At 36.4% G+C, this 27,288-nt stretch overlaps 1 protein-coding gene across 5 annotated transcripts in view; it reads right to left on the bottom strand.

The window, feature by feature from the left end:
- grip2a (glutamate receptor interacting protein 2a) overlaps positions 1-26,315 on the bottom strand; it is a 30,641-nt gene extending 4,326 nt beyond the window's left edge. For 3 of the 5 annotated variants that reach the window (XM_084389377.1, XM_084389380.1, XM_084389381.1), the window contains exons 1-20: positions 25,996-26,315; positions 19,677-19,754; positions 18,001-18,136; positions 14,706-14,851; positions 13,926-14,012; positions 12,998-13,073; positions 12,220-12,365; positions 10,554-10,701; positions 9,772-9,926; positions 6,446-6,568; positions 5,164-5,334; positions 4,828-5,014; positions 3,765-3,910; positions 3,572-3,652; positions 3,272-3,335; positions 3,015-3,160; positions 2,542-2,686; positions 2,199-2,338; positions 1,893-2,084; positions 749-899 (exon numbers count right to left, since the gene is read on the bottom strand). In XM_084389377.1, the coding sequence (XP_084245503.1) occupies positions 749-899; positions 1,893-2,084; positions 2,199-2,338; positions 2,542-2,686; positions 3,015-3,160; positions 3,272-3,335; positions 3,572-3,652; positions 3,765-3,910; positions 4,828-5,014; positions 5,164-5,334; positions 6,446-6,568; positions 9,772-9,926; positions 10,554-10,701; positions 12,220-12,365; positions 12,998-13,073; positions 13,926-14,012; positions 14,706-14,851; positions 18,001-18,136; positions 19,677-19,754; positions 25,996-26,194 (2,717 nt within the window). In that variant the 5' untranslated portion in view covers positions 26,195-26,315. Of the gene's footprint in view, positions 1-748; positions 900-1,892; positions 2,085-2,198; positions 2,339-2,541; positions 2,687-3,014; positions 3,161-3,271; positions 3,336-3,571; positions 3,653-3,764; positions 3,911-4,827; positions 5,015-5,163; positions 5,335-6,445; positions 6,569-9,771; positions 9,927-10,553; positions 10,702-12,219; positions 12,366-12,997; positions 13,074-13,925; positions 14,013-14,705; positions 14,852-18,000; positions 18,137-19,676; positions 19,755-22,335; positions 23,242-25,995 lie in introns of those variants that run through there. The other 2 variants (XM_084389379.1, XM_084389378.1) reach the window with 2 other exon arrangements.
- Positions 26,316-27,288: the final 973 nt, after the last annotated feature.

The raw sequence follows: 27,288 nt of genomic DNA, 5'->3' as shown, positions 1-27,288 counted from the left end.
TTAATCACTTGTTTATGTTCGGAGTAATTTTTACTACTTGCTGCTGTTTGTCACTTTAAGTTAAGTTTTGTAATGTTTATCTAAATATGTGCATATACATATGAATATACACTATCACTCAAAAGTTTAGGGTCTTTAATGAATACCTTTATTCAATAAGGATGCATTAAATTGATCAAAAGTGACAGTAAAGACATTTATATTGTAACAAAAGATTTATATTTCAAATAAATGTTTCTATTCATCTAATCATGAAGAAAAAAAGAAAAAAAATTCAGCTGTGTATCACCGGAATTAAAATATGAAAATATTAACTAATATTATTCCATTTAGATTCTCAATAATGTAATATAAAAATACTGTAAATAATACAAATCATTTTTATTTAAATCAGCATAGCCCAATGATGTACGAATGTGTTACAATTCAAATAATATATCTTTGAAATATGACCTGGACATCTTCTTGACAGATTTCATGAGGTTCACATGTTTCATTTTTTAAGTGCATACATTTACATGGGAAATAATAATTGACAGACCAAGAGAAAGAATAACAGGCACATGATTGTGTGTTAGTAACAAAAGCTATAAAACAAACTGAAATGTTCTGATGCACAAATGTCCTTCTCATACAAAAGATGTTATGCTTCTTTTAATCTTCTAGTTCCTGACTAGTATCTCCAAGATAATACAGACTACGTATTGAAACAGAGGAATCAACAAGCTGTGTCCCTGAACAAACTCACCCAGAGTACGTCCAGTCCTCTTCGCCCAGACTCCCATCATACATTGCAGTACGGTGGGCGTGTCTTCTGGAGATCAGCGGGCTCCTGTGATTGGTCTGTCTCCAGTCATTGGGGTGAAGAGTGAAATCAGATGCTCTTTGAATATAGACACCTGAAAATAAAGGTTTAGGTTTGCTTACGTACAAACTTGAATAAGATTTGAGAGCTACGGTAAAGGGGAAGATTTTGCACAATATTTAGTGCTTTTTTTGTCCTTTTGGAGTGTAAAAGCACTGTATGCTTTCATTGTATGGAACAGTAGCTTGGGAAATCTACTAAATTTCTTCTTTTGTGCTCCACGAAGAAAATCATAAAGATATAGGCATTATGAGGGCGAGTAAATTATGACCTATTTCATTTTTGGGTGAACTTTAGTAATTTGCCTTGTCATTACACCAAATTGTTATAAACCTCACAGATTTTGATAATCCTCAATAATCACCACATAATGAATTAACTCAAATTAAATGAATAAATTAGACAACTAATACAAGTATATCGAACCTTACATACAGTACACTTATGTTAAGTGAAATATACTATGTAGCAAAGGTCAACTGCTTGATTGTTATATTATCAAATAATGTAAACTATATTATCATCCAGTGATACAAGTTGGATATATAGGATATAAAGTAGTTTTACTTCACCTGCGTACATACAGCATACTCACGTAAATTGACTGATCGTTTATACTGTTGCAAAATGTTTCTATATTATTGCCCAGCTCTTTATATAAAGTTGGATATTTATTATATACATGCAGTATACTCACGTAAAGCAATATATACTATGTATTAAATCTCAACTGCCTGATTTTTTGGTCACAAACTATAAGGGTATGCAGCTGTAAAGGCATGAAGAAGATATTAAGATATTATAAACATTAACATCATGATTTTCTGTAAAGCTGCTTTGAAACAATGTGTACTGTAAATAAGTGTTATACAAATAAATGACTTGAATTATATCTTTACATTTCCAAGGATCCTTCAATGACCTCAATAACAGAAAACTCTCAGGACATATTCCACATTTCACTTTAGCCAGTCCTTGGTCACATTCAATTACGTTATTCTTCATCTAATCCCAGAGATTTCTGTACCTTGACTTCCATAGCCGGCGTCCAGGGCCGAGCTATCCCATGAGTCCATGGCTGAATCTAGACTGGGCGGTGTGGTCAGGCGGTGAAGTTCAGAGTATTTACCCCGCCTGAGAGAATCTGAGCGATCGTCCTCCATGTCGCTCACGCATGAAGCCGTCCTGGACGGGCTGCCCCTGTCCGACTCATAAAGTGCTGGAAAAGGCAGATGTAGAAGCATTGATGCATTATTCATAGACATGCTCTTCCCAGTGGATTATATGTCGGAAATGTTTACATGCATACATACATCTTAATTCTGACACTTACGATCAGATCGTTTCTTGATCTTGAGCGTAACCGTGTCTCCAGCGGTCTGCAACAGGTGGATGGCCTCGCTCAGAGGTTTCCCCTTTAGACTCATGTTATTGATGGCCAAGACACGGTCACCGATATGAAGAGCGCCAGTCCTTCACACACACACAATCTCATGTATTAGTCAGATAACACTCACTGCACTGCAGTTCCCACTCTACCCACTAGATCTCAGATGTGAGCTTGCTGTTCACGATGTCAGATGATGTGTGTTACGAAACATGCACATTTGAGCGTGTGTATTATTCATGTACTGCTGCACGAAGCACTAGATGAGGTTGTGAGTGTTTGTGTGCACCTGTGCGCAAGGCCGTTGCGGGTCAGGCTGGAGATCAGGATGGGATTGAAGGGCTCTTCAGTGCCTGAAATGGTGATTCCAAGAGGACCTCCGTGTCTCTTGAGCTCTACTGTGAATATGACCGAACCTGACGACTCTAATTCATCTACAATTTACAGAGACATACAGAAGTTAAAAGGGCATAAATTAATAGGTTAAGAAACTGCAATTTAAGATTTAATTACAGTGTTATTTTAGTGTTACTTATGTAATATTATATTATTTATTAATATTTTTAATTAGAACCAAAAGTGTACGCACCTTTTGATGGAAATAACATCACAACATGTATTTCCATCAAGAGGTGCATCAACCTTTGGTCAAGAGTCCGAGAGTCTAGCACTTTCTAGCACTTTTTGGTGCCCATTAATGTGCATTTCTTGCACATTAGCATTTCTTAAAGAATACACACACAAACACACATACTCACTCACCCAGGTTGTCTTCATCTTTCTGAATTCGCAGTTTGACCATCCCCTCGGCCTGCTGGAGGACCATCATGGCCTCTTCCATCCCACAGTTATCCAGCCGAACATTATCGACGGCCAGCAGACGATCGCCTGGCTCCAGGGTTCCTATTCTATTATAAAAGGCCATTTCACATCAATCAGTGAACAAGAAACATCACATCTATCAGTTTGCCTCTTTAAAAGCAAATTAATTGGTTTAATGTGTTGTACTGCAGGTTTACCTATGTGCAATACTGCCTCTCTGTATCTCAGAAATGATCAGAGGTTTTCCTGGCTTCTTGCTTGCTATAAATCAGAATTCATGGGAGTAGGAAATTTTGCATTATTGCAAAAGAAATTATGCAATTACCATCTCAAATATTATATATATAATATTATATAGACAGCATTGAATGCTAGGCGCCGAAATTACTATTACAGACAAAAAAAGCATTTAATATTCATATAAATATTGATATCTTTATGCATTTGGACTGTAGAATACTATGGATCAACAGCACCCCCTGTTGTTCATCACTCACAACTGATCGTAATGCCAAGCTCCACTCCACGTCTCTTGGGCAACTTCACCTGAAATGTGCCACTGCTGGGAATGACTGATTCTGAGAGAGATACGCAAGATCACACAGAATTATACATCAAAAATCTGTGTGTTCACATCACATTTAAAAACAACTTGAATTGCTGAGTTTTGATTGAAATGACATTTTGTACCTGCGACATCAAACTCCACCTCCAGTGTGACCTTATTGGCCAGAGCTGCATCTCGGAGCAGCTGATTGGCTTCTTCCAGAGTTCCGTCCTCAGTGGGAATTCCATTAATAGAAAGAAGTCTGTCTCCGACTTGTAACAGCCCACACCTTGAATGCAAAAATAAATTCAACATGCATTCAAAGAAGACACGTGCACACATGTATAACAATACAAGAAAAGAGAAGACAAAGAATATATTATCAATGATTATAAATGAAGATGCTACATATATTTATTTAAACGTGTACAATACCTTTCAAAAGTTTGGGGTCTGTACGATTTTTTTTCATGCTTTTTAAAGAAATCTATTTTCCTCACCAATGCTGCACATTTATTTGATAAAAAAAACACAGTAAAACATTACTACAATTTAAAATACTTTAAAATGTAATTGATGTCAAAGCTAAATGTTCAGCAGCCATTACTCTAGTCTACAGTGTCATATCTTCACATGTTGAAAACAGTTGTGCTGCTTAGTATTTCTGTGCAAACTGTGATATTTTGTCTTTCAACAAACTTTGTTGAATTTATTTGAAATAAAAATAGACATTTATTTGAAATAGAAATTTTTGCAAAATTACATGTCTTTTCTGTCACTGTCGATCAATTTAATGCATCCTTACAGTATTCATTTCTTTAAAAAAAAAAAATCATACTGACCCCAAACTTTTGAATGGCAGAATAGCTTGTAAACATGTTGCCATCATCCACTGATCAACATTACTTAGACTCAACATTTCTATGTAGTTTAAACCTGCTGGATTGTTTGTGTTTTGATATATTGGACTTGGGACGTCATTAGAATGATAGCAACTGTGCAGTAACATCTTCAACCCTGAACCGAGCTGTGACATGTGATCTTGGTACTGTGCCAAATCAACATCTCCGCTTTCTCACATGCTGTATGGCTTGTGTTCGTGTGTGTGCACGTACATGTACATACATCTATCCACAGGCTCTAAGTGTAGAAGACAATGGCGTCAGCATGCATCGCATCTACAGTTGACCAGCAGCGTCCTCTCACCTTTCAGCAGGTGTGTCAGGCTCGATAAAGCGGACACAGGCGGGCGCTGACAGGGGTTCTGTAGCAAACACTCCCCCCTGTAACTGCAGACCGAATCCAGTAAGAGGATCTCCTCTCAGGAACACCTCACTGGTTTCTAGATGCACCACCTGACCACCGGCGCCCACTGTACTCGATGCCAGAGACACTGAGAGAGAAGAGAATGAGCAACTTTTTTTTTTTTTTAATCCAAGAATTATTTGAGAAGTAGAGTAAGGACAGATAGACAGACAGACAGACAGACAGACAGACAGATAGATAGATAGATAGATAGATATATAGATATAGTTCACTGACAGGAGCTCTTGTGGTCTTTTCTCCGGTGTCTCCTCTTGCTGACAGTGCAGCGAGGGCTGGATGGGTGGGATGGCAGTGTGTTACTGGGGTAGGTGTTGGGATACGTTGACTGGGTGCCACAGTTGTAGCTGTGAAAGCCTGAGGTGTTTGCAGAGATGCCAGACGTCACAGCTGGAGGACAGAGAAGATTTGAGTTTGACAATGCTGGAATGGCCATGTCTAATTGGTGTGTGGTTGTGTGTGGAATGGAATACTAGCATGTAGTATACAGTATGAGTGACAGCCGAATTGTAAATAATTATCATTATGTATTTTAATAAAATAAATAAAAATTACATGATATATATATATATATATATATATATATATATATATATATATATATACACACATACATATATATATATATACACATACATATATATACACACATATATATACACATATATATATACACATATATATATACACATATATATACACATATATATATACACATATATATATATTAAAATAAATAAATATATAAAACAAACTAATAAATAAAAATAATCAATCAGTAAATAAAAATAATAGTTTAAGCGATTAAATAAAAATTAACCAATAAACAATCATGCAAATAAAAATATTACAAAAATAATAATAATAATAATAATAATAATAATTTAATTCAAATAAATAAATCAAAACTAATAAATAAACAAACATGCAAGTTAATAAATATTCATGACTATTCATGCTATTACTTCAAGTACACTGGCAAAAACAGGAAGTTGCACAATACATTGTGGAATACAGTATTTCACATTGTACGCAGTGCTTTCTATATTAAACATTTTGGCAAATGTAGTACAGAAGGTCTTCCAGGTGTACATACTGCAAAAAAAAAAGTATAAGTAGAATACAAGTATGCCATTCTGACCGTACCCTACATGTCATCCTGAACCAGTTAAGCCTGCACCTCAGGCAATTCATTAGATTAAAAATGATTAAAATGCATCATTGCATCTAGTTTATACATTTAGCCCAGTTTCACAGACTGGACTAAAATGCATGTTTGAGCAGAAAGCAACTTGCTCTGACATATCTTATAAAATATCAGTGCCATTGTTTTGTCTCAAGATGCACACCAGTAATGTGTTTTTTTAGGGCATGTTGATCAAATCTACTTAAACGTCCTAATTGAACTATACCTAATCCTGGCTTAATCTAAGCCCTGTCTGTGAAACCAGGTCTTAATGTGGCAGGACATTATGAAGACGTGCACATAGGGGACACTCACATCGGTGTGAGGGTGTAGGGGTGGTGTGACTCCAGGCTGAGGGTGTTTTTTGGAAAGGTGGAGGAGCGCTGGTGTAGTTCTCACTACAGTCCCACTGGCGCTGACTACTCCTCTGGACACGTACTGCAGGGAAAACATAGACAGACACAAAATGTCCGGTAAATTGGTTATTTCTGCTGAAAACATGCTTAATGTTACAGCACTCAGGCTGATATACGCCTGTAGACAGATCTGATGTAGACTGAATGTCAATGATCAGTGAAGCAGTGTGGATCAGAGGGCTGAATCCGAGACGCTGCTCATAGGCATGCGCTTCGTTCGCTCCTTTACACATTTATTCCCCCCATTTCTTTTTCTTTCTCTTACATTTTCGGGCCAGCTCTAGTAAGGCTGACAGCAGTGGAGGAACCATCTTAAAACTCTCTCTTAGCTCACGTTTGGAAACAAATGCTCTGCAAGACAGATAGAGGACATTGTTTGGGATTCTGACGGAAACAGATCCTTCTGACACTATACAGCTGTGCCACTAACGATGCTTAATTAGACATGCAGCGTGTCACACTCGTTAGGAAGAGCCACGCCCATCAGACAGAGAGACATCTGCACATCAAAGAGGTCCTGTGCCTTTCTTTTCTTTCTTTTAGTTTTTAGTTTCTGTTCCTGATACTGAGCTTTTAGACAATAGAAAGGAATAGTCGTGCTTTTAAGAACCTCCAAAAAATTAGGCACTGGTCAAACATTTACTGTAACAATGTAATATTTGTGACATGTTACTTGCAAAAAATTGTATATTGTCAGAATGCATGGCTACTTATGAATGGCCATTAAGATAGTATTTACAGCTAGATGGTGTAGTTATGATATCTACCAGCAGAGAGTAACTGGACTATGCTAGCCAGCCAAACCTTGGTTGAATATTGCACATTTTTGCAAATATAGTCTAACAGGTATTCTCTTTAGATTCAGAAAATTAGCATCATATGCACAGTACACAGTATATATACTGAAAAATAGAACTATGTCATTAAAAACAAACCCAAAATATCATGGAATGCGTGTTTCCACTGAAATACTTGCCAACAGTGTTGTTATTGTTAACAAAAATTATAAAAAAAATATTTAAAAAAATGAATTGAAATAGAACTGATTAATATTTCATTTAAATATTGAAGACCTTAAACTTGAATACTAACAATGACAAAAAAGACAAAAGCCCATAAAATGACTAATACTTTAACATTAAAATAAAAATAAAAAAAACTATTACATACTATAATAGTATCTAATTAATGCTAAAATAACACCGTTTGTCAATCAATCAGGCCACTAACCTTTCATTTCAAGTGTGAATGAACCAGAATAAAATCTGTTGACTTCCAAGAGACCAGAAATTATTTAAAGCTATGTTTGTTCCTTATATGAAAACTGAGCACCACCTGGAGAATTAAAAATGCAACTGGTGGAGGTCATGTTACATTACAATGAAAAATACAGCAGACTACAGTTTGAATGGTTTAACTTTTGTACATTGTGTTCTACGTTAAATACCACTGAAAAAATTTAATGCTGAAAATTCAGCTTTGCATCACGGGAATAAATTACATTTTACAGTATATTCAAATAGAAAACATTTATTTTAAATTGCAATAATATTTCACAATATTACAGTTTTTACTGTATTTTTATCAAATAAATGCAGCCTTGGTGAGCATATGACAAAAACAAGAGCTTTTGAACTGTAACGTATTTTAGAACATACTAGTTGGCAGTATTCGGTATATACTGTACTATACACTATATAATGCTAGTATTCCATTCGGTACATTCCTCAGTTTTCAATTCTGCAGTGTGGAAAATGACTCCACATATGAGATTATTCTGACAGATGAGCTGCCCAGTGAGCTCAAGCTTCAGAAAGAGAGGATGCAGGTGTACAAATCACTTTATAACGGCTGTGCGCCTCTTCATATCACATTTCTAGAAAATCCAATGATACACTCAGAATGCGGTTTTCTAGTAACACGGTAAAGCCAGAGTGAAGGCTCTGAGCTCATTGTGTGTGTGCGCATGTATGTGTGTGTGTGTGTGTGTGTGTGTGTACTCATGTCTGTAGGGTAGGGGAAGTCTTGCCTGCAGTGCTCCTCTGCATATTAAGAGTGACTCATGATACTAAGAAAGTGGCCCAAAGCTGGATGCCAACAACCACTACAAACCAACACTGGCACACATAAAGGTCAAAGAAAGACAGAAAGAGAGAAGGAGAAAGGAAGATGAGACAAGGATAGAATCCAGTAAGCGTAAAGAAGCAGATGTGAACTAAATTCCTTCTGTAAATATGGAGAACAAACACAAATAGGATCTGAATAAAAAAAATAGAACTTGCAGATAATGCTCTTATTGTGCTAATGCTGGCAGACAGGCAATCAGTCTGGACGTCCATCTTGTTAAAAACAAATGCATTTGCATAGTGCTAACAGCGCTGTACATAATGATTTATTTTTTTTATACTGAAACAGTCTGGTAAAAATATACATTTCAAACTGTATGCTACGGTTTTTGTCACGTGATCTCACTATATTGAGGTTTTTTTTATTTCAGCAAATGATGTCCAGATAAAATGAATAAATAATATGTGAAACGATCTGGCAAAAAAATTTACATTTCAAACTGTATTATGCCATGTTTTTGGTCACAGTTTTTAATTTAGTAAATGGTGTCCAAATATAATAAAAAATAAAAGAAATAAAAATGATGTACTGCAAAACTAAACCAAACATTTCAATGCTTTGATTTTAATTCAGTGGTGTCCAAAAATTAAAATCATATAAATAAATAGTATGTGAAACATCTGAATAACATTCCAAACGGTATGCTACATTTTTAGTCAGTATTTTTAATTCAGCACGTGGTGTCAGAATTAAATAAATAAATAAATAATTTTGCATTTATGTATAAAACATCTAAACTCTTGGAAGTCTGATGAGTCATAAAATAAATGTTGAAAATTCAGTGGATTATATAATTATTTAATATATTTTAAATTCATTTTCACACTGGAAATGGTGAGTCACCTCAAGTGCAGTGTTCTGTGTAGTAAGCTCTCTTAGTAGGTCATCTGGATATAAACAGAGCATTTGCACACTACGTATCTGCATAGTATGTATAGTCTGCACAGAATTAGTATGAGTAGTATGCCCTTGCAAACTGAGCCAAAGTAAAGTTGCGAGACACGTCTAGATTATCTAAGCATGTGAATATCAGTCACTATGAGCTTGGAGCACGTGTTTATAGCGATATGTTTAGTGAATGCCGGTGTGCCTGCAGACCTGCGTCATGTGTGCTGTTCTGAGACGGCAGGATCTCTAGTTTGGTGAGCTCTGAGGAGCTGGACAGGAGCTGTTGAGCCTCCATCAGAGAGCAGTGTTCAGTGCTCATGCCATCTATAGCCAGGAGAATATCTCCTACATGCAAAGCACCACATCTGAGAAAAACAGGGAAAGACAGCAAGAGAGAGACAGATAGTGGTGGTAACAAGGAGAGAAAGTCATTTGTGTTGAGCAAAGCAAGAAACAGCGAGAGTGAAAATGACAACAGGCGAGAAGGTGTGAGGTGAGTGACTGCGAAAGAAGAGGATTGCTAAATGTTTATTATAGATATATGAAGAATAGATATAATGCAAATACAATGATTAGTAATATAAGGTCAACCGATAGTGGATTTTACTGATTCCGATATTTAGGTTTGACCGTACAAGATAACCGATTTTTGCCGATAACGATAGTTCCACCAATCAACTATCTATTCGGTACCGATATATCGGCAAAACCGATGAATCGGTCGACCTCTAATATAAATATGATTTAATGTTAGGCAATTATATGTACACAAATTTAGTTATAAAAAATATTTGACTATAAGTTGATCTGCATTATCCATTTATGAGGCTATCAGTATGTTTTGGAGCCAACAAGCTGCTGATAATCGGTCAAATATCAACCAATTGTCCAAATAGTGACAGAATAATCTGCTTGGTAATGTATTTGTGTATGTGATTCTTTTCATGTATCTTTGGTTCTAAACGTGTGTGTTTGCATTTGTGTGTGCTCACCTGTCTGCAACACTAGCAGGCTTGATTTTCTGGATTGTAATGACCTGTTTGTTCATGTAGAGGGAGGTAGTGAGACTGAGTCCCAGTACTGATCCCGCGGAGCGCGCGATGTCCACCTGCAGCGGCCCGGAGGACTTCTGGACTGAGTCTGATCCGAGGCCAAACCAGAACCAGAGAGAAGCAGAAAGAGGAGGTATTTCAGTGCTAATTCAGAAATTAGAGAGAGAAGGAAACCACCAACCATATGTTCATTCTTTTTTCAAAACGGTAACAAAACAAACCTTTCTGTTTCAATAGCACACACTACCATTTAATAGTGTGGATTTTTATTGGGTTTTTTTTATGATAAAATATGATAAAACAGTAAAATTGTTAAATATTTTTATTTATTTAAAAGAGCTGTTTTCTATTTTAATATTTTTTTAAATGTAATTTATTCCTTCACATGATCCTTTAGAAATCATTTTAATATGCTGATTTGCTGCTCAAAACATTTATCATTATTTTAAAATTTTTACCGAATAGAAAGTTGAAATGAACCGCAGTTATTTTAAATAGAAATCTTTTGTAACATTATAAATGTCTTTGCTGTCACTTTTAATCAATTTAATGCATCCTTGCTGAATAAAAGTATTCAATTATTATTAAAAGTATTCATCAAGTATTCTTTCATTCAAACACCCAAAAAAAACAACTTCTGAACAGCAGTATAGGAACCATTTGATGGGTTATATTATCTCGGTTAAATTTAAGGGTACGTTTACACGACAACGATATACTAAAAGCGGAAAAGTTTTTCCTTTGCGATTTTCGCGTACAGACGGCAAGGTTGTCAAAACTATCCCCGTTCACACGGATCCGCGAAAACGACTAAAAACGCTGTATTATTCATGCCAGGCCAGTAGTTGGCAATGTCACTTTGTAAATAAACACAAGTTGCCTGTAGATTGAACAAGTAATACGCATGCGCATGACGTCACTGCTGTCGTATAGACTTTATGCGCCAGAGAAACAAGGGCTTCTTTAGAATATTGTCTTTTAACTTCAGTTTTTGCGGTCGCTCTGTATATTTCTATGGCATTGCTGTCCAGGAGTAATTAGCTTTTGAAGTGGATTTACTTAATGTAAAGTTATCATGAGGACTGTAATGTTTGAAGCAGATGTCTTAACAAATGTCAGTCGACCGGGAAGATTTTAAAACGAGCCGTTCATTCATAAATACTCAAGATCGCTGTGAAAATACAGACCGGAAGACAAAAGACAATGAGCGCAGCGCTGAAAAGGGGCGGGGCTACATAAGGTCTATATGAACGGCCAATTATATACCATAAAATCTTCCCTAAGTATCAACTTTGTCTCAGGTGTTCCAAATGAGAAATAAAAATGAAGCAATTATTGACATACAATAAAGCATATCAGCATAGAGCTTTAAATGTAATATGCACAGCAGCTCCGATCAGTTGCTTTTTTTTTGGGAAGCAGGAGGCTTTAATCTCATTGCCGTCCAGGAGAAGCGAAAGAGAACTCAATGGTGTTTTTTTCTTTCCTATGGGAATGTGGAGGGGAAGTGGAATATGTTTCTACTTTAATTAAGGCCACATGAGAGTATCTGTGCACACAAGCATACTCAAGTGTGTGTGTTGCATGCATCTGTGTGTCTGCTCACCCATGACCATGATGTCGTACTCGATGAGGAAGAAAGCCTCCTGGGTGCTCTGCATGATTAGGGTCAGAGCGTCAGCATGTTTCTGTCTGTTCACAGCAACACCGTTCACACTCAACACACGGTCGCCCGCTCGCAAGGTTCCCTCTCTGACAGACGGAGAAACGTGGAGAGACGTACGGAAACACAAAAAGACAGCAGTAGGGATGAGACGGGAATGCAGACGTCAACTAGAAAATAAAAGCATCCTTTTGCATGAAAAATAAGCATAGTGGAAGTGTAATTATCAAGCAAATCTAATTCACTTTAAAGCATTATGTTGAAACAGGGTGGTTTCATATGCATGTGTGTTTTATCTGCTTGTTTTTGTGTGTGTGTGTGTGTGTGTGTGCGTGAGCGCGCTTCGGGCTGTGTTCTACCCTTCTCACTCATTTTAATGTCATCAGCCTATGCTTCAGTTAACATGTGTGCCTCCAGAACCAGCTTACAGGGTTCAACGATCACACACACACACACACAACATATAGAATGCTCTCATAATGTACACCAAATACATCATATCTCAGAGACAAATATAAAAACACTTTATGGAAATATACAGACAAATAACCTAGACGGATGCACAGAGACGGCACTGATGTGACACACACACAAAGACGCAGGGAGCTTCACGATGATTCAGACATTGTGCTCATTAATAAGCAGAGATGTTCTGAAGGGCCTTGTCTTGTGGTATAAACGTGTCTCACACACACACAGATTGTAGTCATCGTGGTCTCACCTGTCTGCGGGTCCGCCGGGCCTGACGTAGGTCACCGCTAGAGGTCGAGCCTTATGCCAGTCCTCGTGAAAGCCCCCTGAAAACATGTGAAACGCACACCTGACTATTGCCTTTAGTGATATAAAATGCAGCTGAATACATACGCACACACACACACCACTTGCTGCCCTTGAGAGTAACACAAATGCTTTTAAGTAACTTTTTCTTTCCAACAAACATTTTTTCTGTTGTATTAAACCTGGAATATTCTTAGAAATATAATTGCAAATAATAGCTGGTTTGATTTCAAATCCTCATTTATGTATTTGTCCTCAGTTTAAGGGTCATAACATTTAAAAAACACATGAAATATTTACGCAAATACATTTCAGATTTCTAAATTTCAAATAAATCCAGTTCTTTTGATCTTTTTATTTATCAAAGAACCCTGAAAATAATGTATCACAGTTTCCACAAAATATTAATCAACTGTTTTCAACATTGATAATCAGAAATGTTTCTTGAGCAGCAAATCAGCATATTAGAATGATTTCTGAAGGATCATGTGACACTGAAGACTGGAGTAATGATGCTGAAAATTCAGCTTTGATCACACGAATAAATTACATTTTAAAACATATTAAATTAGAAAGCAGGCATTTTAAGTTATAATCAAATTTCACAATATTACTGTTTTTACTTTACTTGTAATCAAATAAATGCAGCCTTGTTGAGTTTTTCTGATTTCATGCATTATTAGCACAAACCCCCTGCAGTTCCCTCACGAACCCCAGTTTGAGAAAGCTGTTGTTGTATTGAACCTGGATTATTTCAAGCCATCATTGATGTATTTGTCCTCAATTCAAGGGTCATAACATCAGTTTAAAATGAAAAACACATGAGATGTTAGGGTAAAGACATTTCAAGCTGTCTGATGGTGATTCAGTACCTCTCAGAACGAACCCAAAGCTGTTGCCTTCTTTTTCCAAGCACACTTCGATAGTTTTAGAGATGACGCCGCAGAGATTGCTGGGAGCTGAACACACAGAGAACAGCTTGAGTTACTGTCACAGGAGGATGAGATACAGCTCTACACACTGAAATGTACATATGTTTACTTTCACAGGACCATAAACACTAATGCCACAATACAATTATCACATATAACTTGAGGACTCTGCTGAAAAGCCCATTTACATATTAAGTACTGTTGCGGTACTACCGTGATCAGCACAGCAGAATCAGGTACTTTGATATTTATACTGTACTACTCACATATTTACGTTCTATGGTGTTTGCTTCAAAGAATACTATATACCAATCAGTACTTAAGGTACACTAACAATAGTTTGGGGTCTTTTTTAAAGAATTTAATACTTTTAATCAGCAAGGATGCATTAAATTGATAATAAATGACAGTAAAGACATTTATAATGTAATCAAAATATATTTCAAATAAATGCTGTTCTTTTGAACTTTATATTCATCAAAGAAAGAAAATGTATTCCACAAAAAAGATTCCACAAAAATATACGCAGCACAACTGCTTTCAGCATTGATAATAATAAGAAATGTTTTTTTGAGCAGCAAATCAGCATATTAGAATGATTTCTGAAGGATCATGTGACACTGAAGACTGGAGTAATGATGCATAAATTATTTTAAAATATGAAAATAGCACATTTTAAATTTCAATAATATTACACAATATTAATGCGTGTGTCAGTACCGAATGGAGGAAGCTCGTACTCCACCTCCAGCACCACTCGCTCTCCAATGTTCTTCAGCATGCTGATGATCTCATCATGTCTGAGCTTGGACAGGTTTATCCCGTTCACTGACTTTATGTAGTCGCCGACATTGAGCTGGTCACTCCTGCCACACAAACACATATGGAAGATTGAACAAGATTAATTTATATATATATATATATATTTTTTTTATGTACAGTATGCAGTGATAAATTATGGTAACATGCATAGTAGATTCTTAAGTGTCTGAATTATCTGTCTAGGCAACAAGTTTTTGTTTTTGTTTTTTTGAAGTATTTAATGAATGTATGTTTTTTAAAGCATTATTTTCCTTTATATTACATGATTCTTTTATAATATCTCAAACAGTAGAGCATGTCAATAGCAATGCCAAGTTCATGGGTTAAATTCCCAGAGAATGCAAGAACTGGAAAAAAAGTCACCTGGATGCAAATATACTCTACGTCGCTTCGGATAAAAGCATCTGCTAAATGCGTAAACGTAAATTATGTGTTTTGTACAGGCCCAAGTTTCACGTAATGATACGTGCCACTTTTATAATATGAAACCTACATTTAGTAAGTCCTTTTAAGGCAAATCAGTTAATTCATCGGCCATCTTGGAAAATGCTAAATCAAGTGCAGCTCCCAACAGCACAGTTTTTTGTGAAGATTATGTTTCAAAAATATATTTCAAATCGCCTATAAGATCTGACAACAATAGTAGGCCTCTTCATTTCAAATTACAGTAAAAAAAAACTACACAACATGTGGCTCTTTTAACTAAAAGGCTTTCCCAAAGCCGTTATATTAAGCATTATTGAGCCGTCATATTAAGCATCACAACTTTCCCCTTTCCTCTTATTTCTCATAAGACATATACAAGCAGAACATACACTACAGTTAAAAAATGTGGGGTTAGGGTGATTTTTAGGGTGAAATTAATACTTTTAGTCAGCAAGAACGCATGTTGATTTCTGAAGGATCATGTGACACTGAAGACTGGAGTAATGATGCTGAAAATTCAGCTTTGCATCACAGGAATAAATAACATTATAAAATATATTCAAATAAAAACATTTATTTAAAATTTTAATAATGTTTAGCAATATTATGATGCTGAAAATTCAGCTTTGCATCACAGGAATAATGTTTTTTTTTTAAATATATTCAAATAGAATATTTCACAATATTAATGTTTTACTGTATTTTGATCAAATAAATGCAGATGAGCATAAGAGACTTCTTTTAAAAAAATCTTACCGACCCCAAAAAATCTACTATTGGCAATGACATTCACTTTATCACCTTTAACTCTCATTCACAGATCGAAATCCAAAACACAATTTTAAATCCATATAATACGGCTGCACTGACTACACAACATGGTAAATCATCACTATACTGTTTCTGCTGCAGAAAGATGTGTGATTCCAGCAGGTACCTGTGTTGTGTGAGTGTATATATGTGTGATGTTAGTAAAGCTGACTCCTCATGTGCTGTTGTAGAAGCTAATTTAAGCCTCTGATGTCACCCAGCACTGAGACTTTGCCTGTAAGCATCGCATTAACTGAGACAACGACACATGCTCGGCACCGGCACAATGACGACACACAAGAGTACTTAATTTACACGTGAGCACACAACCAAAGGCAAAACCAAACACATCATTTTGTGATTCTGCATAATTATGCTCTGGAGTTAAACAGCATTAACACACATACTGTACTAATTACAGGCTTGCATATCTGCACTAGAGCTTTGATAAACTGATCATATAAAAGCAATAGCTGGAAACTCAAACACAGTCACAGGGTTTATATCACCTGGCTGCAACTCTGCATGCAGGAATATGCACATCAATCGTGTGCGTGTGTGTGTGTGAGTGACAGAAGGAGAGCGGTCACGTTAGGACTGCGTCAGCCTGTCACACTAGAGGCTGATGTGAATGAGCAGCCCACAACCTGAGGACGCACACACACACACACACACACACACACACACACACACACACACACACACACACACACACACACACACACACACACACACACACACACACACACACAAGAGCAGCTCAGATCCTGAGGTTAAAGAGTGTGAGTAAACATGGTGCATCGCACACACTACACATCATTGAGATACTATTATAGTTGTTATTCACATTTTTATTTCACAGTTTTTTTGGGGGGAGGGGGTGGTCTTTTTATTTAAAGAAATTACATAAGGGATTCAAATGGATTTTAGGGAATAAAGAAGAAATAAGACCGGTAAAAGAAGTTCTAGGTCTAATTGTAGCCTATCGTGAAGTAAGCAATTTAAACTCTTCGCGAATAATATTTCCCTTTCACACAGATTCCGGAAAACACACAGATAATGTGTCCCGGGATTTAACCCGGGATGGCATGATTTTGGTTCATTCACACTGCCGGTGATTTTCTGGAATCTGTGCGTGCGTTCACACCATAACTACGTCATCACTACGACACACCTCTTATGACACTGGTCCTGCCTCTTGTTCACACAGGGCTCAGTTACACGGTCCCCATCCCGGGATCAATCCCGGGATGTGTTTGCGTTCACACAGAAGGCACTCTAGCAATTCTATGGCAGTTTTCTGGGATCAACGCTCTGTGTGAAAGGGGCTTTAAAAATACGCACGCATTCACTCTTGTTTGTCTTATATGTAAAAAACACAAAATGTTTCTTATCTCATCACATTCAGTTATGAATGACATGGATCATGTAAATAATAGCATCTTTTCAATTCAAAATATAAAAATTCCCCCAAAAAGTTGAGTAGTTTGCATCACTATATTACTGTGGGTTGTTGAACATATCATATCCATCGTTGTCAAATATTAAAAGTTTAGCAGCTTGAATCTTACCACACACTCTTTCACTGTAAAAACTAAAAGTGTGGCGTTGGAATTCACATTCGTCTTCAGTGAACAGTAAGCCCCGCCTTCTTTGATCTGATTGCCCATTATTTTGACCTTGACAAGCACTGTTAGACCACTGAGGCATTCAACCTAAAAATGTAACTTTTTAAACTGTTTGTCATCCTAACAACAAGCAGAGCTGTGCGTAATGGAGAGCAGTATTTACAATATCAAAATATTGGGGGAACAATTCGGCCGTTTCCAATTATTTTCCCCCTCAATGCCTATGGTGGCTACGGCCCTGAAAAACACACATACTGAACACACAACTGAGAGCTGTGAAAGAGTTGTAAAAAGACTACTGGCAGTTGAGTCACTGATGTGTTTCTCACCGGGCCGCGAGACCTCCTGGTCTCAGGTTTGACACTCTTGGCTTGCCGTCCTTGTCACAACCTCCGGAGATCGTGAGGCCGAGACTGCTGCCCTCTTTTTTAATCAGTTCCACTGTCGTCACACCTCTCTGCTCATCTGTGCGTACACAAACACACACATTAAACACACATGCACCAGCACATGGACATTCGCAGCAGGTAAGTCACCCATGGGGAGCTTGTGAAGCCATGCATTGTGACATGAACTCAGATTCATTTAACCATTTCATGAAGGACAGATGGTAGTACTGCAGTGTGTGTGTGCAATACATTTATACATTATGCGAACAAACAAGGGTGATTTTCTCAAACCATGTCCAAGCAGTGTAAAATCTTTTTTTATGAGGAAAAACATTAGGCCAATTTTCACATTGGACACTTGGAATCAGCCAAAAGTGTGTGTGTGTGTGTGTGTGTGTGTGTGTGTACAGTAATATTGTGGAATATTACTGCAATTTAAAATCATTGTTTACTATTTGAATCAATTTGAATGTCCAATTTATTCCTGTGATCAAAGCTGAATTTTCAGCATCATTACTTCATTAGTCTTCAGTGTCACATGATCCTTCAGAAATCAATATGCTGATTTGCTGCTCAAGAAACATTTCTGATCATTATCAATGTTGAAAGCAGTTGTGCTGCTTAATCATTTTGTGAAATTTAGTTTTTACTGTCACTTTTGCTCAATTTAACATCCTTATTACTTTTTTAAATTTCTTACAGACTAAACTTTTGAACATTAGTGTATATGTTTTTAATGAGGAAAAAAAATGTGTATTGGTATTTCTTTGTCACAAACAACACAATTTATCACAACAGTACATACTTTCTTAAATTAACACAAATTTTAAATATGATTAAAGAAAATTAAAAATAATTTACACTCATGACAGTTATGAGGACTCCATTAAGGGAAGATATTTTAGATGAAGAATCTAAAATTACTCAAATAATTATGACAGAATAAAGACAAATTGTTTGATAGCTTTTATAAATAGTTATGCTGTGTGCATTGGTTTAACAATATTCACTTTAATAACATAAAAAACGGAATCTCTTTGATTCATATGCATTGATATCAGTTGAATGTAGTTATTTTGTGTTTTTTGTCACTAACAGACAATATAATACACATTTTCGTAAAATACCACAAATATGTAGATAAAGAAAATAGAATAAATTCCACTCATAACAGTAATGAGGACACCATTAAGGAAAAGAGATTATTCTATTCCGCATGACAAAATGAGGAAAATTCTATAATGCTATTTATTAGATAATTCATCATTACTGCTGTTAAATCTCTATAGTGACTCTCTGATAGTGAGTGTCAGTGTGGTAAATCAGTAAAGACTAAATAACTGACACTCTTTCCTCACAAGCCCAACGGATAAAGAGAAAAGAACAGAGAGAGCCTCTGACTGAGGGGGTATAGCAGCGGTCCGAAGACATCAAATATCAGCATTATCACAGCCGAACAGTCTCTTCACCTCAAGGTACGAGACACTGTGTGTGTGTGTGTGTGCTGAGGCTCGCAGAACTCCTTACTAAAGAGCCTCAATCTAGAGCCGAACACACGTCTGAAACTGCGCAGGGGTTTGCAGGTTTTAGTTCTGCCGGGTCACATGCCAACTTACCAGCGAGACTGCACCTCTTGGTGAGGCCGCTGCTGTCATTCGCAGCGTCTTTACTTCCCTTTGTGTATGGGACATCATCTGAAACACAAAATGATTAAATCAATTATGATAAAAAATTACAAATGCATTTTACTCAATTATCAGACGTGGACTGATCGTTTTTTTAAAAACATTTAGAACTGAATTCAACCTCAAGTCAACATGAAACAGCATTTGCAAACAGAATAAATGCAAGCATTTTTTTTTTGTGAAGCAGGATATACAACACAGAAATCATATCTAAACGTGTTCTTCTGGTACGTCCTATCCTGTGTTTTTGTTATTGAATATCCTGTTTCACTTGGAAAGATCCATTATGGAAGCATGGGTTGTGAAAACGGTTTCACTTTAAGTGACTTTAACTCGCATGTCTGATAATATATACGTCAGAATTGTTCTCTTCATTGTTTGCTAACGCTGGAAAGTTGAAACTGTTGGACTATACACAACTGCTCAAAAGTTTGTGGTTAGTAGAATTCATGTTTTTGAAACACGTCTCTTCTGCTCACCAATGCTGCATTTATTTGATCAAAAATACAGTCATTTTGTGAAATATTATTACAACTTATAATAACCGTTTTCTATTTTAATATGTTTTGAAATGCAATTTCCAGCATCTGAATTTCCAGCATCATTACTCCAGTCTTCAGTGTCACATGATCCTTCATTCTAATATGCTGATTTGCTGCTCATGAAACATTTCTGAATATTATCAATGTTGAAAACAGTTGTGCTGCTTCATATTTTTGTAGAAACCGTGATAACAGTGTTTTCAGGCTTTTTTGATGAATAGAAAGCTCAAAGAAAAGCATTTATTTGAAATATAATTATTTTGTAACATTATAAATGCATTTGCTGTCACTTTTGATCAATTTAATGCATCCTTGTACTTTCTTAAAAAATATCTATATCCTGACCCTCAAATTCTGAATGTCATGTATTAGCAGGGATTCATTCACATTTGTTTTTAAACCATGAAGCTTCCCAATCCATGAAACGTTAAGTGCCTGACAAGAATAAGAACTTGATGAAGAGACAATTTGTGTGCTACTCGATAAATAAAGGTCAGTCAATCCCAACATAGTCCAACCTGAGCATTAACAACCCATACATCTCCATTTGGCCAGTAAAGATGTTCAGCTGTCCTTTTGGCCAAAAGGCTAAAGAAACCAACATCACACAGCCTGTTTGTTTAAGAGGTCATAGGCTCAATCACTGCTTTAACAGTCAATCACACATCTATGAGTATTCAAAATCAGCAATAGTTATATAACTGAGACACACAGCATCAGCTCTGAGAGTCACAGCAGAGTAAAACTGTCATTATGGGTCAGGATAACTCAATTTTCCAAGTCTATTAAAACTCTGAAACTAATTTGGAGCGAGCCACTCCGACGGCCCTGGTTGTGTTGACACCAATCCTGATGTAGGTTAAACGGATGATGTTCTAACAATGCAAATGGAGGCTCAGGGCTTATTTTCAGAGTTGGGCTTTTATTTATAGAGGCCACCGCGGCCCCAGTTGTCACCCCTCGCTCAGCTCCGAACAGGCTTTTCCAGCAGCAGGGCTGGAGCTGAGAAACACACGGCCCAGGATCAAACTAATACATGTGTGGGCCTCCTCTACCCTGGCCCAATATGTAGACAACTGCATAGAGGGCCATAGTGGACCCTACAGGGCCCGGGACGACAACCTGCAGAACAACAGATCCACTGGCAAAAATTACATTCTTAATGGTTTGATTTCAAGTAAAGTGAATGATGAATAGAGTTTATTTTTGCTGTATGTGAAGAACCCTGAACTGTACAAGATGAAATAATTTCAAACTTAAGCTTACATGAACATAAAAGTGCCAAAAATACTGTTGGTTTGGACTTGAAGAACCTTGGAGTATAATGTAAATACCATGGTATATGAATAATCATTCAGGTCCATGGTAAGTACCATAAAATACCAATTGATACCAATGATGTACATTTTTTTAAAGGGTAATCTAGATACCTTATGAAACTGGGTGTAAAAATAATTCACAAACTAAATAAATAAATACATTTTCATTTTGTAAAAGTTTGGGGTCAGTATGATTTTTTGGTTATTTTAGAATTTAAAAGAAATTAATATTTTTATTTCACAAGGATGCATTAAATTGATCCAAAGTGACAGTAAAGACATTCATAATGTTTCAAAAGACTTCAATTTCAAATAAATGCGGTTCCTTTGAACTTTCTATTTATCAAAAAAAAAAAATTGTATCAGGTTTCCACAAACATTAAGCAGCACAACTGTCTTCACCAGTGATATTAATAAGAATAATTAGCATAGCTATAAAAATTATTTCTGAAGGATCATGTGACACTGAAGACCGGAGTAATGATGCTCAAACTTCAGCTCTGAATCACAGGAATAAATTACATTTTAAAACATTCAAATAGAAAAATTTAATAATATTTCACAATATTACTGTTTTTTTATTATATGTTTGATCAAATAAATGCAGCTTTGGTAAGCATAAGAGACTTCCTTCAAAAAACATTAAACAATCTTACCGACCCCAATTTAATATATACGACAAATGAAATGAAAAAGAAAGGATTTGGAAAAATGATCAACATGACTCACCACTATTGTTGCGACCCTCTCTCCTAAAGCCACACAGCATCATGGGAATATCACGATTCCATTCTGCCAACAACAGTTTACAAACTAACTAAATTGACCAAATTGACACATTAACATATCCAATTAGGCCACATTACATGTGCAACTTCAGTTAGGATTCCTTAGATATACTCATACAGGAAGAATCTTCTTTGAAAAGCAATGAAACAGTGGTCCAGAGGAAGACAAGCAGACTAGATGAATCCATTCAGCGTAGAAGATTCAGATCTCAGATGGTTTTATCTATAGCTGATCCTGTTGCACAGATCCCGTTACAAATCATATAGAATTCCACAATTTTTCCATGAAAATGTGCAGATCATCTGAATCTCAGCAAAGTAAACGCGAGTGACTGTAAGAGTGTAATGCATGAATGAGTGACTGAAAAAAGTGTGTTGCATAGGTGGATCTGGATTATTCCTGAGACATCCCAGTGTCACTCCAATTAGCTCTTTCCAAACAGCATAACGTGGTTATAACGCTTGCCAATCCGCACATGCAACCAGTCTCCAGTCAGTCAGTCAGTCATCCATAAGACACATGTGATCCACTCGCTCGCACAGACTCAGTCCTGGGTTTCTGAAGCAGATGGTAGTTCATCCAGAGATGACAGCGCTGCAGTATGGGAACGTATCCGAACGCTCCAGTGCTTCACACAGATCATCCCCGGACAGAACGCACGCTCGCTCCTTCTCTCCTTTCTGCCACTCCTCCCTCACTTCTTGAGCTTCTTACTGTTCACACGGGCACTGACCTATTAATCATCTCCGTTCACACACAAAGGGTCTTGCCCGAGAGGATCTTCCTACCAGCAATCACACAAATATTAAAAGCACAGCCAAACCCTGTCACTACAGTAACTCTCTCAGCCCACACGTGCCTCACGCACAAACACTTCCTCCTCCCTTTCTGTCTGTCTCTCTCTCTCACGTGCCCTTTTCCCTTCATTTAGAAGCTGAGTGTTAAAACAGCCCTTGCAACATTTATTTTACCATGGTAAATGTGGGTTAAGAATCCTAACAAAGATGTATTAAGCAGCACAACTGTTTACAATATTGCTAATAATCAGAAATGTTTCATGAACAGCAAATCATCATATTAGAATGATTCCTGAAGGATCATGTGACACTGAAGACTGGAGTAATGATGCTGAAAATTCAGCTTTGCATCACAGGTATAAATTACATTTTAAAATATATTCAAAGTTATTTGAAATTACAATAATATTTCACAATATTACTGTTTTTACTGTATTTTTACAAAAAATATTTTTTGATCAAATAAATTCAGCCAAGGTGAGCAGAAGAGACATTTAAGAGCTCATCATAGTGTGAAACATTGAAACATTTTACCATTGTAACTGTGGTCAAACCACCGTAATCAAAAACAAAATGATGTACCAAATGGATATGGCACTTTGATATATAAGATATGATAAACAGATATCAGATATGCATATAATATTTGATGTATATGATATATTCATGTACAACATATTTATTTAGTGCTGATTCAATGAATTTAACACCATGCTGCATATCAAAAATCTATTTGGCATTGCTATCACACAATTCAATTCAATATTTCAGAGTACCATAGTTTTAACATCTGAAATATCACTATACCATGGTCCCATTAGCACTTTCTTCTAAGGGTATGAATAATTGGTATATGAAACTTTGATATACATCAAAGCACCATCTGATACCGTCACTACATCTGCTTACGTTTACAGTGCTTTTTAATCTATACTTCAAAAAAATACCATGTTATTCCTATGAAAAAATGCTAGAGCCATGTTTTGCACGCTTAATATGTGAATATTATGGCTCTCTGGAATACTCGATTCTGATTGGTCCATGGTGGCATTCTGACGTGAAATAATTGTATTAACTTTTAATTTGTAACTAACTGTTGTCATATTTAACTAACATGCAGCAGTTTCTTCTCACATAAAATTTTTTTTTTCAAGACAAATCAATATTTCATGACATTTTCGACATTGCTGCCACAAAATAAAGGATAAAAGATCCTGATCGCCCTGTCAGGGTTGATTTAGCATTAATGACTGAACATGCTCCCTTTTTCCCTTACTTAAATGGCATCCAACTTTAGAATCAAACTTACGCATCATATTCCCTCATGTTGTTATTTTGTTAAAAACTGGCTTTTACTATATAATGCAAAGAAAGAAAGCACGCCATGAAGTGACAAACCAGAAGCAAGTCTATCTGTCTCAAATTTCATTTTTTGGGGTTGGTCAGTGTATTTTGTCTTGACGGCCGCATGTGTCTGTGAGAGAAGACGAACACCTGTTTCACCCATCAACACATTCCACACATTCTTCTCTTTATAAGACTGAAATAAGTTTCTTCCCCAACAACAGATGACACACTATCTATAACACATACTAAACATTCAACAAGTCACACTGACAATCTAATCTAACGGGAAGGGACTTTGTATTCTGCAGTTTAACATCAGTTGTGCTCAATAAATATTTGTGCTCTTTCTTTTTTAAAAGAAATTAATACTTTTATTCAGCAAGGATGTGTTGAATTGATAATAAATACCTTTTGTTATATGGTTAGAAAAGGTTTCTATTTTGAATTACTTTTTTACTTTTTAATCATCAATGAATCCTGAAAAAAGTATCACAGGTTCAAAAAAAAAAAGAAATAATATTAAGCAGTACAACTGTTGAGTATTAAATCAGCATATTAGAATGATTTCTGAGGGATCATGTGACACTGAACACTGGAGTAATGATGCTGAAAATTAAGCTTTGATCACAGGAATACATTATATTTTAAAGTACATTAAAATAGGAAACCATTAACCAGCATAAGTGACTTCTTTCAAAATCATAAACAATAGTAATGTTAATTTTATTTACATATAAATATAAATATTTATTTATTTTCCAAATAATTTATACTCTGTTATCTAATGTGGTGACAACAAGAATGTGGTAAAAGTGTTCAAATATTTTGGGGTTACTGTAAGCCTGCAGAGTATTTCAAGTCATTTTACACTCTACAGCCCCCATGTGGCCGAACGTTGTATTGCAGGTCATATCAGCTGATATAGGACAACATTCATTTTGCATTCATTTCTCAGACCAACACACACACACACACACACACACACACACACACACACACACACACGTCTGGTTCACTATCTTTGTGGGGACTCTCCATAAACTTAATGGTTTTTATACTGTACAAACTGTATATTCTATCTCCTTACACTAACCCGACCCCTAAACCTACCCATCACAGAAAACTTTCTGCATTTTTACATTTCCAAAAAAACTCATTCTGTATGATTTATAAGCTTGTGTACCCATGGGGACCTCAATTTAAGTCCCCACTGTGACACGAGTCCCCATGAGTCTGTGTGCATTCAGGTTGAAGTCCCCACCGGGATAGAAAAACATGAACACACACACACACACACACATAAACAATTACAGACACAATGACTTCAGTATGACTGCTCAATGTAAACAGCACCAACCTACACATACAATTCACCCTTTACCTGTACAAACATCACCACACACCCACTCAAATGTAAAGGTCACACACCTTATTCACATTCTCTAACATGTCTTACCTTTAACCCTTCCTCTGATAACTCCAATACGACATCGCAAAGAAAACGAGAACATCTTCCTTTTCCCTTTGACTCCTCCATCCAGTCCTTTCTTCACAGTCCCCAATGTCAGGACCCCGTCCGGAAGCAGTTTAGGATTTACCGAACAACTAACATGCCACATGGCTCCTCTTTCCTTCTCCTCTTGCCCGTACCACATGGATCTTCAACGTAGTCTTTGCTTTGGGTCTCTTCCTCTCTTATCTTCCTCCTCTATCCTCTCTCTTCATCCTGGAAGAGCTCTTCATTCATTCTCTGTGGGAAATCCTGGCTTACTCATATTTGAGGGTTTCAGAGAAACACGGCTGATCTCATTTCAACCTCTTCAAAGTCATGTCATGAAAATCTGGGTATGACTTAATAACAAATCCAGTTAAATATAGTGGGCAGGGCTGGTAACAGCGCTGGGATGCGAGTGTGTTTGTTGGCTGCTCAGAGATGAGACAGATGGACTGAAGCGGCCTGCTACAGAGACACAGGCTGCCTGAACCACAGGAGAGACACCACGCTATACAGTACCAAAAACTACTATAGTAGTACCATGTTTTGTTTATAGATGTTTAAATACCATGGTATTTGTACGGTAACCATACAATATAAAGGTGGGAAGACTGGGGCAAGCTGTCACATGAAAAAAAGTTCTATATCTCAGTCAAATGTCCAATTAATTAATCCTTTTTGTGATATTCTACAAAACAAAATTTCCAATATCATCACATTTTTTATTACGGCTCAATGGGCAAATAAAACCACATTAGCAAATGTAAAAAAAAATATGGTCGATTTTAACCAAAAAGGTGAGACAAGAGTATTTTAATAGGACAGGCCAGGTTGGCATATGGTGTAACTGATACATAATTAATAAAATATGTTAGCCAAAACAATGGTTTGATACATTTATTTTTATATTATCTTACCAATTTTTGCTATTTCATAAATCATTATGTGCTTCATAATTGTCTTGCTGTTTAGGCTAAATGTACCTAATAAATATTTGAATGGCAGGTTCAATAGTGACAATTTACGCCATAGTGTGGAATAATCCAAAGAAATCCAAATACATCTTTCTGTTTGACCTTTCCTTGCAATTCAAGGATTATTTAAACACATTATCTCCTGAATAAAGAAATTCTGCTTCAAAAATAAACCCACCGAAAAATATTCAAGTGTGACAACTAGCCCCGGTCAGTATCAAGACTACCACGGATTTCCCATCTGATACATCACTGTATCATAGTGTATCATGTTTCTAAA

The sequence above is a fragment of the Rutilus rutilus genome, assembly GCF_951802725.1.
Source record: "Rutilus rutilus genome assembly, chromosome: 19".
In the NCBI taxonomy this organism is placed as follows: domain Eukaryota; kingdom Metazoa; phylum Chordata; class Actinopteri; order Cypriniformes; family Leuciscidae; genus Rutilus; species Rutilus rutilus.
Note: the sequence above shows the minus strand (reverse complement) of the source record. Positions and strands in the feature narration are given on the sequence as shown.